General features: G+C 47.5%; 1 protein-coding gene across 1 annotated transcript; it reads right to left on the reverse strand.

Moving 5' to 3' along the window:
• Window positions 1-1,616: 1,616 nt before the first annotated feature.
• LOC310703184 (homeobox protein Meis1-like) lies at window positions 1,617-3,981 on the reverse strand. Its single transcript, XM_083495339.1, has 2 exons — window positions 3,707-3,981; window positions 1,617-2,240 (listed from the first exon to the last, which is right to left on the reverse strand). The coding sequence occupies exons 1-2, from the start codon at window positions 3,937-3,939 to the stop codon at window positions 1,883-1,885; spliced, it is 591 nt and encodes a 196-aa protein (XP_083351465.1). The 5' UTR covers window positions 3,940-3,981; the 3' UTR covers window positions 1,617-1,882.
• Between the last annotated feature and the right edge of the window lie 12,677 nt (window positions 3,982-16,658).

Below are 16,658 nucleotides of genomic sequence, written 5' to 3' on the forward strand. Positions count from 1 at the left end.
CAACTACGCTCGCAGCGCAGGGGTGGGTTGGGTGAGCCGCAAGGCAAGGAAGAGCTGCGAGCAGAGGCTTCCCCATTAACAACACACACACATACACACACACACACACACACACGGGGAGGCGAGCGCGCAGGAGGAGAGCAGCGAACAATGACTGGAGCCTGGGAGCGCGCGGTTCCTCCTGCCCTGCTCGTCGGAAGATCCCCACCACCACCAGCTCCCCTTCCCTTCCAGATTCGCCTTCGCTGCCTCCCGACTCGCTCAGACCGGGGGAGAGACGAGGGGGAAAGGGCTCGCTCCGGTTGCCGAGGCTGGGGGGGTTTCTCTACATCCAGCCCAGTGCGGCCTTCCTTGGAGATCTCTCTCTGTGTGTGTGTGTGTGTGGGTGGGTGGGTGTTTTCTTTTGTGCGCGAATCCTCCTTTCCCTCTCTCTCCCGCTTAACGCCGACGTTTTTGCAGCCCCCCTCCCACACCACCCCTTTCCTTTCCTTTCTTTTCTTTTCTCTGAATTAGTTCCCAGGGAGGTTAGTGATCTGTTTTTGTGACTTAAGAGACGCTGGTCGTCTATCTGCTTAGGCTCACCAAAAGGGACCGAGGTCAGTTCTGGAGGCAAGACGAAAACACACACACACACACGGCTGTGGTGCACAATCCAGCAGCGACCCCTCACCACACTGTTAGCAACCTCCGATGCTAGTGGCCATTTCCTTTGTCTAGAAAGAAAGTGATTAATTTCTATTTACTCTTCGCTCTGCAAAAGGGAGTCCCTGCCTGGCGCCTTGGAATTGTAGGACTTTTACGCGTCCCCCTTTCTCCCTCTCGCAGGCCAATACAAAAGGAAGCGGAGTTAAGGGAGAAGAAAGCCCTATTAGGGGAGCAAAGCAGCCTGCTTTGCTGGAATTGACCTCCGCCGTCCGAGGCGAGGCGTTTGCGCCAGGAGTTGTCTCCAAACTGCTACATCTTTCCCCCCCAGAGCCGAGATCTCCGCCAGGCAGGGTTTCCCCGCCCCCACCGACTCCCCTCCATTCCCTTCCCAAGCTTCGAAAACCCTACAGAAGGGGGGGGGGAATCTCCCCCTCCGTAGGATAGAGAATGAGCTCACCCAAATCTCAGAAGGCAGCAGTGGAGCAGCTGTAGTCCAATCAGGATCGTCTTTTCGAAAGCCGGGCGTGCATTGGTTGAGGGGGAAATCAATTATCAAATAATCGATCAGCAGGGAGCTTCGATCTGCCGGCAGCGCCTCCTCCCAAAAAAAGCCACTTCGCCTTCTTTTACGGAGAACCGAAGTTGATCAGTTTAGAAAGTGATCCGTTGCCCTGTGTTAGGATTTAATCCAAAAGGGAAATAATAATAATAATGGAAAGTGTCGCCCACCCTTCGGGCAAGGAGAAAAGAGAGAGGGGGGCTTTCTGTGGGGCTTTTTTAAAGCTATGAAATGCTGCTTTCTATTCTGTTTTGGAGTAGGCGATGCCTGTGTGAACTCGTCTTCACGTCTGTCAATATCCCTGGGAAATATGCTTTCTTTTCCTGGTTAGCATGCAGAGGGGGCTCGCTCCCTTCTCTGCACCGAGTGTTTCCAAAAAAGCAAGAGGGGGGTGGATAGGGGGTCGCGTCGCCAGGATTCTTCCCGAACACAGCACCCGTGGGGTCCATTGTGCAATCTTTCATGCAAAGCCCCCGAGTGCTGGATTTGGAAGGCACCCGCTTAGGGAAGCGAAGCGAAGGCACCGGGAATACTTTCGGGGGCTGAAGCCAGCAGTACTTTCGCCACGCCAAGCAGAGGCTTTCGAGCGTCAGCTGCGCCTTGGTCCAAAAGCCTGAAGCAGGCTCCTTTGCAAGGTGGCGGGCAGAGGGCAGAAAACCTCCGAGGCTCGCACCCAAGTCAATGTGGGGAGGAACCTGAGGCCGGAGGCTTGCGATCCATTCCGGGGAGGGGGCGTGTGTGACAAGGGATAACAGTTCCAATGCATTCTAGCCTTGTCACTTTATTAGTGCTATTAGTGCTGCTGCTGCTGCTATTACTCTCGTCATCACCAGACATTTGGAACAGTACAGGAGGGAAAGTGCAAGAGATTTGCATTGAGACTTGTTTTCTGACCTGTTTGGCAAACACTGCTATGTCTTCGTTGAAAGACTCTGAGGAGCAAACATCGCCGCCCGCCACCCCGGGTTCCCGGGGAGTGCATGTCGCTAATTCACATTTCTCAAAAATCAGTGCTAAGAGGGGGAAGAGGGGGTGTCTGAAAGAAAAATACAAGAGTCACCAAAGCAACACACAAGAGGACACAGCAATTAGAGCAAATTCAAGAGGAGCGCCCAAAATGAAGTTTACAGCAGCAGGTCTCCTCAATCATCGGCAACCCCCTCCCCGGCCCGGCTTTTTACACCCACTTCTCCAGTCACTGCTCACTTTGCTACTCTCCAGACCTGGATCCCAAGGGCCTGAGCCATAGAGATCTCCAGGATGGCCGTTTTGAAGCAAACTTGGTCAGAGAGCTTGTTAACGTTAGCGAAAGTTCAAACCAACCTCGGGTCTAGTTGCCATTTTGAAATATCTCCCCCCCCCCCCGCGCAAAAAACCCACACCCACCCACTACCGAATCTTCTTTTGTAGGTTTAGTTGTGGGGGAAGAGCTAATGGGGTTCCATGTACGCTAACGTGGAGTGGGGACTCTGTTTTTATTTATAATTTGGAGTGGACTGCGAAGTTAGGAAGCTCAGCTAAATTGCCAACCAGGCTTGGAACGGGTGGGGGGCAGGCGTGGAGGGTAGGGTGGGGGACACACGTCCCCTTAAAAGTCACCCATCTCTAACCGCTAAAATGTGTGACACCAGCCCTTTCTCTCCAGTTGGCCTTGACTATCCCTTTTCAGTCCCCCTTTCGCTGTCTCTCTCTCACACACTGCCTGCTTGCTGCACTATAATAAATTACCTTGTGGGATTGATGAAATCTCACGTTTTAAACATTTTGCCACAGTAACGTCATGTCCTCCTTTATTTTACACCTTGTGCTTCACACTCCGAATTGAAACTGAATTGGTGATCATTCCTTTTAAGTCATATTTGTGAGACAGATCAAGCCCCCCCACCCAAAAAACTACTTTTAAAGTTCCCACGTTGGAGAGGCTTCAAATGCTATAGAGAGACGTGGGGTTGCAAGTTTGAAGTCAACCTTGAAGTTCTCATTTTAAATGAAACATTATTTAAAGGTTTGCTAGATTTTAAAATGTTTTATTTTAACGTAGAAGGGGGGCAAAGGAAATATCCATTATTTCTCAACTATTCCTGAAAAGATTTTACTTGCAATCAGCTCCCTCTGTTTTTATGTCTACTGCCACCACAGCTTCTTTCTTTCTCTCTTCATTCCTTCTCTGCCTATAACAAGTCATGGGTTTAGGCGAGGTGTGTTGCGGTGTTTAGAATGATAGTGGTCAATATTTTATTGTAAAGTGGCTCAAACTCTTTGCATTTATCCTTCAAAATCTCTCTCTGAGAGGGTGTTTATTTGTCCACCCGAGACCGATTGGCAAGGAGAGGCACTGAAATCAACCCGCCGCCCCCCCTGGTCCGTCATCCCCATGCAAAGCCTCGGCTGCCCCGGATTATTTACCTACGGTCTCGAGTAAACGGTGGCTTTCTTCAGGGAGGGGAAGAACGGGGAACGAGCACGTCTTAAGCTAATGAACCTGATGCTAGCTGTACCTACCCATAAATGGCATCTTTATCTCTCTTTAAAGCGTCATTGACGGAGGAGCCCATGCTTGGGGGCATGGCGTTGGTGTGAGCTGTGTGCGGGTATTGATGGGAGTGAAGCGGAGGACCGTGATTCATGTGGTGGACGGGCTGCATGGATCTGGCGGCATGGGGGTCCCCGTACATGGTGCTCGGGATCCCCACTCCATCCATCCCACCGTAATGGGGTAAATCGTCGTACTGCATAATAGACAGGAGGGAAAAGAAAAGGGTCAGCTTGAAGGCCAGTCCTTCGCAGTGCAGTTTAAAGGGGGGGGGGCAACTTCGTGTGCTGGGGTGGATGCGAGGAGAGTGGGAACCAAGGCGTACAGAAGATCCACTCTGTCACTTGGGGAGGAAAATGGCGAAACATAAGGGACCGGGAAGGCCGCGTCTTTTTTAAAAAAAAGTGAAAGAAGTTTTCCCTGCGGTTTGGTTTGGTTTGGGAGGGGGGGTTCTATTTTTGTTTTTTGGTCTTGGGTCCAGTCTCCAATGCATTTTCCACTAGGCCTTCGCAGTACTTCCCTCCTGGGGTCCTGGCACAGCGTCCTCGTGGAAATGAAAAAGTTAACTGGAGGATGGAGGACTTCTCTGGAGTCCAGCTCAACATAAATGCATGCTGGAAAGATGCCGCCTCCTCTACGTTTTCTCAGCAGAAGTTAAGACGAGGACACCTATTATTAACACGTGCATTAAAACAACCTCCCTTTATTTTTTGTGAGATTTCCCTGTGGGCATCGGTTGTGCCTGCCAGAAGCCTCAAGTGGCAGACCTTGCCGATGTTTGAAAAGATTCACGAATGTTTGGGAGGCTTTCCTTGGAGCGCGGTTCCTCCTGCTCGTCGGAAGACTACTCCCGCCCCTCACTTCCAGCTTCTCCTTTGCTACCTTCTGAATCACTAACAGGGGCGAAAGTCAAGAGACAATGGGCTTTCTGGCGTTGGGGGGTTTCTCTTTAAACTCACCCCAACGTGGCGTTGAAGGCTGTGTGTGTGTGTGTGTGTGTGTGTGTGTGTGTGTGTGTGTGTGTGTCTTCTTTTGCACGGAATTTATCTATCTTTTTCTCCTCTGCTTCGTCAACGTTTAGGGCTTTTCCCACCTTTCCTATCCAATCCCTCTTTCTTTCTTTCTTTCTTTCTTTCTTTCTTTCTTTCTTTCTTTCTTTCTTTCTTTCTTTCTTGTAGTGAATCTGCTTCTGTGACTGCGGTTCTGCTTAGGTTCATCAAATGGGACCGAGGTCAGTTCTGAAGACGTCTCTCTCTCTCTCTCTCTCTCTCTCTCTCTCTCTCTCTCACACACACACACACACACACACACGAGACAGGGGGGGGGCTGTGTCTGGTGCACAAGATCGCCCACTCCCCGCCCCCGTGTCACATCTAGGGCACATCCAGCAGCGACCCCTCACTACACTGTTAGCAACCTCCGATGCTAGTGGCCATTTCCTTTGTCTAGAAATAAGTGATTAATTTCTATTTACTCTTCGCTCTGCAAAAGGGAGCCATTGCCTGGCCCCTTGGAATTGCAGGACTTTTACGCGTCCCCCTTTCTCCCTCTCGCAAGCCAATACAAAAGGAAGCGGAGTTAAGGGAGAAGAAAGCCCTATTAGGGGAGCAAAGCAGCCTGCTTTGCTGGAATTGCACCTCCGCCGTCCGAGGCGAGGCGTTTGCGCCAGGAGTTGTCTCCAAACTGCTACATCTTTCCCCCCCAGAGCCGAGATCTCCGCCAGGCAGGGTTTCCCCGCCCCCACCGACTCCCCTCCATTCCTTTTGAAAACCTCATAGAAGGGGGAATCTCCCCCGTCGCAGGCAGCAGTGGAGCAGCTGTAATCCAATCAGGACCTTTTCTCGAAAAGCCAGGCATGGATTGGTTTTTTGGGAGAAATCAATTATCAAATAATCGATCAGCAGGGAGCTTCGATCTGCGGGGAGCGCCTCCTTCCCCAAAAGCCACTTCACAGAGAACCGAAGTTGATAAGTTCAGAAAGATTGCTCATTTGCCTTGCCCTGTGTTGGGATTTAATCCAAAAGGGGAATACGACCGCTGCTACTATTAAACAGAGATTGCGGGTGGGAAAAGGCTTTATCTAGGTTTTACTTGGTTTGCCTCTTTAAAAAGGGGTAAAATGTGAGATCCAGTGCTCTCTCTTCTGTTTTGGAGTGGGCTTTGTGACGGGTTTACACTTCTGTCACTTTGTCTGGGTATAATGTTTTTTCTTGGTCGGCTCACACAGATGTCTTCCCCCTGCACCGAGTGATTCCAGAAAGGCAAGTGGATCGGGGATCGCATCTCCAGGCGTCTTCCCGAGCACAGCATCCTGTTCACACGTGACAGTAAAAGCTGCAGTTTGGTACCTTTTATAGGCAGCAGAGGTATCATGAAGTGTTCCAGATTAAAAAAAAAAAGTTTGTTATTGTTGTTCCAATTCATTCCTCGAATGAAGAATTTCTGTCCTCTCTGATCTAGCACCGTGGCAATGTTATGGTTTTCTTCTCACATGCTCTACCAATATATTTCAACAGAAATAAATCACATAAGGTTTGGTTCGGGCCAAAGAAGACTCTTAAGTGAAACGTTAACAGAAATATTTTGCAGCTGCTTCCAACAGCACAGCCTCGCTTTCTGTCTCCTGCCTGCTGCTATTAAGTTTTTTTGGGCCACAAAACATGTATTTCTAAAGGACGGGAGGGGTTGATTTAAATTTGCTTTTTCAAACAGAATTGGGACGGCGCACAGACGCTTCTGGGAGTTGAAGGCGAAGATTCACAATAATAAGGGGTCTCTTTTTTTCCACAATTCCCCGTACAATGGTCTGTTATTTTTCCGCTCCCTGTTCTTTAGAGACGGATACCTGTTGTTGGCTGATGGAGATAATAAAAAGTTGAGTATTAAGGGAAAGAAAAGGAAGGCCTGACATCTATCAGATCAGTCCAACGAGTGGGGGAATAAAGCGCAAAATCCAACAGCCATGCAGTCACACCAAGTATCCAAGCAGCCTTATGGATGTGGCCGAAGAGTGGCGGAGTAATCGCTCCACGCTCATGTTTCCAAGAACCGGGTTCACCTGAGGGGAAAAGCATTCTTCTATTTAAGAAAAAACACAGAAAGGAAAGAGAGAGAACGAGCAATCTGCTGCATGCTAGCAAATATTGTTCCCCTGGTACATCTGTGTTAGGCGGTTTCAAACTTCTTTCAGAAACAAACTCCAAACACACACACACACACACACACACACACACCATTTTTGGGCTCACCACCTCGCGGTGAGATACCTCAGCCTTACGCACCAGCGGCGGGGGCTGGTGGAAAAATTAAAGCTTCCCAGGTAAGGCAATTTTGCCCACTTTAAACCCCAGTTGGAGCATGACCTCTCACTCTCCTGTGCGCTTCTCTATAACAGAAGCAGACCCCCTGGCTTCCCAAGTTTCCCTTAGGAAAGCATTCCTAGCCGTGCAATGCTTCTTTAGAAGGGGGTGGGTCTGGGAGAAAGGGAAAGGAAGGGAGCTATTCATCTTGTACCCAGTGTCATTCCCAGGCCTTTCTGAGATTAATTCAGCCCAATCGAGGCTAAAACACTTTTACAGTGTAATTACAGTAGTACAAATTGTTTGCGCAAAGCTCCTTCTGGATAAGGGTTTTTTTTTTAACAATTAGCAAACAGTTATTACAGCGGGAACTTGCTGTGAGAAATTGCACCGTGGCCGTATCGAGTTGCAATATACTGGTCATAAAAAGACTAAGCGGGCGGCAATTAATCATCTATTAAAAGGAAAAAGTAAACGCACAGTTCCTTACTATCTCCGTAAACTGTCCGAGGCAGCCCTGGGTTTTGTGCTTTCGACTACAACGGCCCACACTTCACAACTGGATGGCCTTTTTAGGAAATGCAACTATAACCGCCGCCCGCCCGCTCCCCAGCACTGACCCGATTCAACCCAAAACCTGGGATCTGAATTCACTGTATTACTGACTTCCCATCGGTGCTAGGACTCTGAAGTATACAGTCTCGCTGCGGTCGCCTCTTTACTCTTTCAGAAAACTATGCAAAGGAGACGAAAAGGGAGCAGCGAGCTTTTTAAAAAACCTAAAAACCCCCAGAAAGCTGGCTACAACTTTTATTGTTTTCTTTCCAAGACACTACTGCTTTTAGAAGGACGTGCTCCGCTTGTGTTTCGAGCACAGCTTCTGTGAGTGTTCAATGATGACTGTTCGGCCCATTTGGTTTCAGTTCCTCAGAGGTTATATTCTGGCTCTCTGCACCGCTGCAGGCCTCGCATATGAACGAGAAGCAAAGTTCTCAAAAGTTTCAATGGCGAATCACACCAAGATGTTTCAGGGTCAGGGTAGACTTTTCTATAGTAATTTCTAAAAACAGGGCACATACTTTTAACAGAACTTTGGGCAGCCCGATTTCATGCGTGTTTACTCGAACGTAAATCCTGATGAGTTCAGTGGGGCTTGCTCTCAAGGAACACTGCCTAAGATGTCAAGTTTAAGAAAAATAATGAGACGTGTACCCCAGATAGGGCGTAAATTATTAACCATTTATTCTGGAGTAGTCACATTTATTTCCGACGGATTACACTAGTGTAAACTACCAGTCTCTTGCGCCTACGACCTTAAACAGAATGTTCCTGCCTCCCAACTTCACGAGTACAAGTTTCTAGTTTTAATATGACGATCCATGACATCATACATTACTAAATATTCACCAAAACAAACAAACTTTACAGGCTGATGTTACACACTAGCCTGATGTCATTATACTAACACCACAAGTGTGTTTTTCCTCCCTGGTCACCCCCCATCCATCAGTATTTAGGTTTTAGGGCATGATATAAGGAAAAACAAACAAAAGAAAACAGATTTTAAATGTGGCAGAGATAATGAAGGAATGCTGCAGATAAGAGTTTGAAGTGATCGGAGTGACCTTACCAAAAAGCAAAAAGAAGTCAAACGCTTAATGAATGTCTGTGAGCAAGCGAAAAAGAAAACTATTTAAAGATCCATTAAAGGGCAAAACCTGAGAAGGTGATAATAAAAGGAGGTTAACTGAGGGGGGGATTAAGTGAAGATGAATCAAGTGGCCATGTGCGAGCCATGGACTGGGGCGCTTGGAGTTGGAGAAGATTTGTTTACTGGATTCTGACTTCTGAAAACAAAGGGCGCCTGGTCCAGTTCAGGAGTCAACCAGAGGTCAGGTTGTACTACCGGGACAGGCAAAGACAAAATAGCCAAGTCACTGTATTCAGTAAACAGTCTGGATGGAGAATGAGAGGCCTAAAACGCATCCTGCAGAAAAGAAAAAAAGAAAGAGGTGAAGAAGAAGGAGGAAGAGGAGGAGGAGAATGCAGGACTTTGCATAGTGGCTTTTTCTTTTCAAGTCTTTAAAATGCCTGAATCTCTTTAGGCGCGGGGTGGGGGGGGGGGAGAGGGCGAGGGAGAGAAAGGCAGCTAGACTGTTTAACATAATTACCAGCTCTGACATTTTCAGAGTTATAGAGGTCTTTTATTAATTAAATGGAGGGCTTAATAAAATATTCCTAATAAAATTTACGGTTGCCTTAAAACTTTCTAAACACCGCTATAAATTTGTGAAAAACTAAAATTAACTGGGAAATGAGTTACTACCCTCGACTTTTGTCACGAAAAACTCCTGCGTGAGCAAGGAGCGTGGCGTGAAGTCAAAATGGAAGCCTTTCAGAAACTGAAACGTGTGAAGTTGCGGAGTTGCACACGACAAGAAAGTGGAGGTGAGGTCTAGACATAAGTTTGCCTGGTTTATGCATCTAAAATACACACAAACTCTTCCCAGTCACTTCACGGTTACAGTTCCGAAAGAGCTGCTGTAACTTGTTGGCGTGCAGTGGAAAATCATTTGAACATTGAGCTTGTTGTTAGGATTTAAATTTCAGATACAGGAATTTAGTTCTCCCAAACTACAGAAAACGCCTCAAAAGAATTTCAGGTGTACATACTATAGTTGTAATACTAAAGATCTATAAATCAGTCCTTTATACGATGCTCTTCAGCAGGTTTGGGGTAAGGGCTGTGGGAGAATTTGCTTCTATTTAATTCGAGTTATGAATATGGGTAGGTTTTGTCACCTGATCTAGAGTCTGCCTCTTTTAACAAAAAATAGGACCATTGTAATTTATGTGAATACGCTACTTGCTTCATACAAAAGCAAAAGCAACCGAAACACTCGCTGAATAAAAAAAGTCAGCTTGCTTAATTATTTAAAACAAAACCTGCTCGGTCGCCTGGTATTTGAAGGCTTGAACGTTTATGCCGTCTACTGGACGTTGGGAAAACTACAGCCACTGTCAAGAAAACTTTCGTTTGGGATAAAAGTGATCTCTCAGCCAGAATATACGAGTGCGTGGAGTGGGACGGGACACGGCAAATTTCACATTTCAGAGTTGACCAAGTTACCTTCTTGGTACTCAATCAGTTGCAGTACCTAAGCAGTACAATACTGTGCCAGGAATTAATTCACTGTAACAATAAAGTTTATTAATGTGCCGCTGCTGTTGGAGTTTGTGCGCGAAACTTTCAGGCAAAGAAAGGCGACCAAAGGAAAAGAAGCGTAGTTTTAATGAATTAAATAAGCGAATACTTTATTGCTAGAAGTGTTTCAATGACAACAGTTAGAGATTGCCTCTTAACCCAGTCTATAAAAATGTTAGTCGCGCAGTAAATTAGCTGGAGTAAAAAAACACTAGATATAATTTGGATTTGAAGCAAATTCTTATGAGAAGGTAGAGGCGCTGGGAAAGTAAACTACTGTATGTGGTTTCGTGTGGGAGAGGAATAATGGTGTCTTATCGGCATACGAGGGATGAAAACGTGTTCGGTTGAAAGGCTGCAGTCTTAATACACCTGGGAGCAAGCCCCATTGAGAACAATGGAACTTACTTCTGAGTAGAGAGGTATAGATTCAGTTTGGCCATGAGGTGCCCCTGTGGGCGCTGTTTGGTGGCGCTACACCTTCGGACGCTGCCGGGGAAGAGGCTGGAGGACTGCGTCTTTTAAGTGGGCTTTTACAAGCATGAAATGTTTTCCTTAGTAAATCAGAGGTGAAAAGGGGCTGCAGACATACCGAGCGCTTTTGCAGAGACCTCATCTGATGTTTTTTAAATGGAGGCTCTCTATTGCATCAAAATAAAACGCCAGCCCATGACTCTTGGCAGTGTACATCAAAAACATTTTTATATGAAAAAAAAAATTCCCATAGCTTGAGTGAATTTTGGAACATCATGCACCATAAATATCCTCCTATACTGTAATGTGGTTGGTTTTGGTATAGAACAGTATGACTTAAACTAATGTATTGAAGGAGGGATTAAAATAATGTTCACAATTATATTATTTCCTATGTAGCACAGGAGTTAGCCCCATCGATTTCTCATGCACAAAAGAGGGTGAAAAATCTTCCTTAAATTTAAGCAGCAGTTTCAGATGTCTTTGATATGTACCAGATCTGACCTAAAAGAGAAAGGCTCAATGAATTCATATTTGTTGGTATATTATAATAATTTAGGGGAGGGGACTTTCCCAAAACCTTCTAAAACATAATGTTCCTTAACCATTTTTAAAAACTAAGGGGAAAGGGGATTCATATTATATAAATTGGTCCTTATGCTCATGTATAGAACTCTCTTTAGCAATCAGTAGGAAAGCAGGTCAAAGTGATGTTGACTGAAGCAAATAACCATTAAATATATAGCATGCAATTAAGTCCTGAACTCAGTGGGAGACTTACTTCTGAGTAAACATGTTTAAGATGAGGATACAAAGCTGAGGTCATCTAAGCACATCTCCTGAGATATGTTACTCTGAAATCAGCTGCCTAAGACTGATGTGGTGTATATATATATATATGTACCCGTGAAAATCTACGAAAGCATATATATATATATATATATATATATATATATATATATATGTGTGTGTGTGTGTGTGTGTGTGTGTGTGTGTGTAATTAAGGGCAAAGAAGATTTTAGTTTCTGCTCTGCAAAGTCAGAAGAGCTGGTGGCAGGATTCCCACCCACCTCCCCCCTTTACATATCAATAGGAAACACCGCTGCGTGGAAGCATCAATGATTTCAGTGCCACTTTCCTCCCAAAAAAAGGGTGCTCAGTGCCAAGGCCTTTGATCCGCTGCGCGAGCCCTCCCCTCTGCATAGAAAAACAAGACGAAAGACCCAGGCAGCCCAAATGAGAAACCCTCTCTTTTATTCCGCTAAGCGGCAAAACCAAGGGGAAAAAAGAGGCGGCGTTTGTCACCCACCGAGGCTATTATTTCAGGTGTGCTAATGGGATTAGAGGCGGGTGAAAAAAAAAAGCGAGGGGAAACATGATTCTATCTCGCAGGTACCACCAGCAGCTGCCTCCCCGGAGTCTACAAACCCCAGGCCAGGCAGCTAATTTCAGAGGCACCGGGTGAAGTGAGAGAGGAGAGGGTCACTCGCAGAGCCAGCGCCGAAGCGCAGCGACAAAAGGGCATCAGTCTCGCCTCCCTCCGGCTGCTAATTCAGCCTCCACCTGAAAGTCTTAGCTGGCTACGAGGGGAGGGGCTGAGAGAAAAGGGACATGTGTCAGGGTGTGAAAGAGGATCAGACCTCCAAAGGAGGAGAAAGGGCTGGGCTGGGCTGGAGGGGGTGCACCGTGCGCGATCCTTCAGCAGAGCGCGTACCAAACCCGTAGTCAACAAATGGCCCCGAGGCGCTTCTTTCCCCCCCACCAGCTCGGCCCCCGAACCGGCGACAGGGCGCCACTGCATTCCTGCGCCGGGCTCTCTTGATCTCCGCGGAGGCTGCGCGACCAAAGTCTTTTGCATAATTGCATCTTGGCTTTACTAAATGGAGCCACCAAACTATCTGGGCATCTGCTTTCCCCCACTGGCGCACGAAGGGCTAAGAGGCGGAGAGCGCAGCTTAATCCTAAAGGGCAGTCCTAGGCAAAAAAGAGGACTCAGGAATCGCCTGTGAAAGGTGTGAGGACGACAGGAGAACGCGCGTGCCCGTGGTTCGTGGGCTCCAGAAGGGTGCAAATGCGCTCTCTGCGCAACGCAACACAGGATTGTCTGCCATACTTGTGCCTAGAATTGCGATCCTCAGAACAAATCCCAGAGGCTGACACAATCAAGGGGACTTGCGTCCAAATATACGTGAATGGGGCAGGGATGAGAACCATGTGTTTGGGTTGAATCCTGCTCTTTCTCCAAAAGCTGACAAAGCATATTCAACCCCCCCCCCCAGAGGAGGAGGCGTTTCATGGCTGAGTAGGGAATTACTTATCAATTTAAGAGCATCTTCAGCCCACGCCCACCTGAAGATGGGCTACTTCTTCTTCTTTTACTTTTTACTACTTCTTTTTAAAGAAGTCGTATCCAAGAAGGTTAGCAAGCAAAAGCCGTAGTATCCAAGAAGGTACCTGAGGGGAACCACACAATGGCGCCCCTCTCCCCTCCAGGGACGATGGGGTGAATGAAGATCTACATCAGGAACAAAGAGAGAGAGGTAAATATCTGCCTCAGATCTGCTGCCCCTGTGGACCTGCCCTCTGAGGCGGGTGCCTCACCTTGCCTCATGGGTGGGCCGGCCACTGGCAAGCAGCAAGGCCAATGGTCAGGGTTGATGGACGCTGTAATCCAGCAATCTCTGGAGAAAAAGAGAAGAGAAGAGTTTGGATTTGATATCCTGCTTTATCACTACCCTAGGGAGTCTCAAAGTGGCTAACATTCTCCTTTCCCTTCCTCCCCCACAACAAACACTCTGTGAGGTGAGTGAGGCTGAGAGACTTCAGAGAAGTGTGACTAGCCCAAGGTCACCCAGCAGCTGCATGTGGAGAAGCGGGGAAGTGAACCCGGTTCACCAGATTACGAGTCCACTGCTCTTAACCACTACACCACGCTGGCGCTGGAAGGCCACAGGTTCCTCATCCCTGTGTTTAAAGGAACACATAAGCCTTGCTGCACCAATAATATAGCAGCCCTTCAAGGACTGTGAAATCTTCATGATCCCCAGAAGTAACCTCTTCCCTTGGCTTGTTGGTGCTGTATGAGGCATGCGGTAATGATGTTGCCGCCTTTGCTCTCTCTTGACATTCAGAAACCCTGACAGGCAACTCTTTCAGTATCCTCAGCAGAGGGTATAGTAATGGGAAAATGCCTCTGCACTGGTTGAACTTCTGCCTGCCTACCATACACAACTATCACAGGCAGAGGAGACCTACTTTTTAATAAATAAAAAAATGCTCAGCAGTGGCCGGCTGCTTATCTCACAGGATAACCACCATTAGAAGAATGAGTTTAGACTCTAAACCTGTTCCTGTCTGGAGGTGGTTGGAGGATGGATGGCGGCTAACAGATTGAGGTTGAATCCTGACGAGACAGAAATACTGTTCTTGGGGGACAGGAGGCGGGTGGGTGTGGAGGATTCCCTGGTCCTGAATGGGATAGCTGTGCCCCTGAAGGACCAGGTGCACAGCCTGGGAGTCATTTTGGACTCACAGCTGTCCATGGAGGCACAGGTCAATTCTGTGTCCAGGGCAGCTGTTTACCAGCTCCATCTGGTACGTAGGCTGAGACCCTATCTGCCTGCGGACGGTCTCGCCAGAGTGGTGCATGCTCTGGTTATCTCTCGCTTGGACTACTGCAATGCACTCTATTTCAAGGTGACCCAGAAACTACAACTAATCCAGAATGCGGCAGCTAGACTGGTGACTGGGGGCAGCCACCGAGACCATATAACACCGATCTTGAAAGACCTACACTGGCTCCCAGTACATTTCCGAGCACAATTAAAAGTGTTGGTGCTGACCTTTAAAGCCCTCAACAGCCTCAGCCCAGTAGACCTGAAGGAGCTTCTCCACCCCCATCGTTCAGCCCGAACACTGAGGTCCAGCGCCGAGGGCCTTCTGGCAGTTCCCTCGCTGCGAGAAGCCAAGTTACAGGGAACCAGGCAGAGGGCCTTCTTGGTAGTGGCACCCACCCTGTGGAATGCCCTCCCACCAGATGTCAAAGAGAAGAAGCTTTTAGGGAAGCTTTTAATGTTTAATAGGTTATTGTATTTTAGTGTTTTGTTGGAAGCCGCCTAGAGTGGCTAGGAAAACCCAGCCAGATGGGCGGGGTATAAATAAATTATTATTATTATTATTATTATTATTATTATTATTATTATTATTATACCTCTAGTGGTGGTCATTTCCCAGATGGAGACTGAGCATGGCAGTTCCATGCAGTCTTCTTGCTGCTCCACAGGGGGTCAGATCTACCCTATAGGGAATCAACTCTTAAGTATACCAAAGGCATGCAGAATTTGTTCTTGTTTTTGATACAGGAAACTATTTTTTAAAAAATTACAATGTTGCAGAGATCAGTGCAATTAAGATACAGTATTAATACTCCCCCCACCCAGCCTTATGTAACCCAAGGGTTACATAAAGTCAGCTCCAGGTACCAGAAGAAATACTTGGCAAGTATCGCTTTTGCTTGTTTTTTAACTGTGTTGCAAATGTTTGCAGTTTGTTTCGGAGAGTTGCATTTCGCACAGAACTGCCTTTGATAACGAAGCTTTATTGGAACGGCATTCAAATGTAGATGTTCAAGTTTCAGACCTGAAATCAAATGTATCAGAGCCCAGAAAGGGAAAGAGGTATTTTCAGGTTGCGATCAAAAGACCCCTGTTCCTTTCTTGTTTTGCAGCGTAATTTATGGAGTGCCACTACAAACAAATTAAGGGGGGACGACTCACCATCTTCGCATAAATCAAACTGTTAGAAAAGGTGGAGTACTGTGTGCATAGCCCAGTGGGACTAACCTGGTGGTTGATGGCAATAGAGTGAATTAAAATGACAGTGAATTTGGATAACTGATAGCCAGGCAATGGAGCTTAGAGAAATAGAGTAGCCATTTGCAAAGATAATTAGGGTCACTGCATGCATTAGTTTTCAAGGTCCACAACTAAAGATAAAATGTGGCAACAAATGTGTGTTTGTGAGTGAAGGACCCTCCACCCACATAGGATTATAATAAGACACACAGACACATTATTTTAGGTTAATGGGCAGAATTAGGCCACAACTTTTATTGGTTATGGGGACGCAGGTGGCACTGTGGGTTAAACCACAGAGCCTAGGGCTTGCCGATCAGAAGGTCGGCGGTTTGAATCCCCGTGACGGGGAGAGCTCCCGTTGCTCGGCCCTGCTCCTGCCAACCTAGCAGTTCAAAAGCACGTCAAAGTGCAAGTAGATAAATAGGTATGGCTCCGGCAGGGAGGTAAACGGCGTTTCTGTGCGCTGCTCTGGTTCGCCAGAAGCGGCTCAGTAATGCTGGCCACATGACCCGGAAGCTGTACGCCGGCTCCCTCGGCCAATAAAGCGAGATGAGCACCACAACCCCAGAGTCGGCCACGACTGGACCTAATGGTCAGGGGTCCCTTTACCTTTACCTTTATTGGTTACAGCATGTGAGTAGTATTGGCTTAGGCATTGGATGAAACAGCAATACCAGACTCCACCACGCACAGCCAGGAGTCATATCAGGGTTAACAACCAATGGGAGGAGCTTGTTGATGCAAATAGAACTGGAAGTTCCACCATGACGTCACCGGGGGTTGTGCCATGGCCCTAGCCACCAGCAGGGCATCGGACAGGATCCATGACTGCCGGATTCCTTCAATGGAATACCCAAAAGAGGAGGGGTAGATGATGGCGCATACCCAATCCTCGAACACAGCACACATATTCCAATGCCTAACCGCCACCCGAGCGGCTAGCCCCGCCCACCAGCCGGCCCTATTGGTTGGCTGGAAGGCTTGGCCGCGGCAGCAGAAGCAATTCGGAGCAGGGATCCGAATACGCTGCTCCCGCTCACAACCCCTCCCCTCTGGGAGGAGGAGAGGCCTTGCAAACATCTGTGTC

The sequence above is a fragment of the Podarcis liolepis genome, assembly GCF_965112155.1.
Source record: "Podarcis liolepis genome assembly, chromosome: 3".
In the NCBI taxonomy this organism is placed as follows: Eukaryota; Metazoa; Chordata; class Lepidosauria; order Squamata; family Lacertidae; genus Podarcis; species Podarcis liolepis.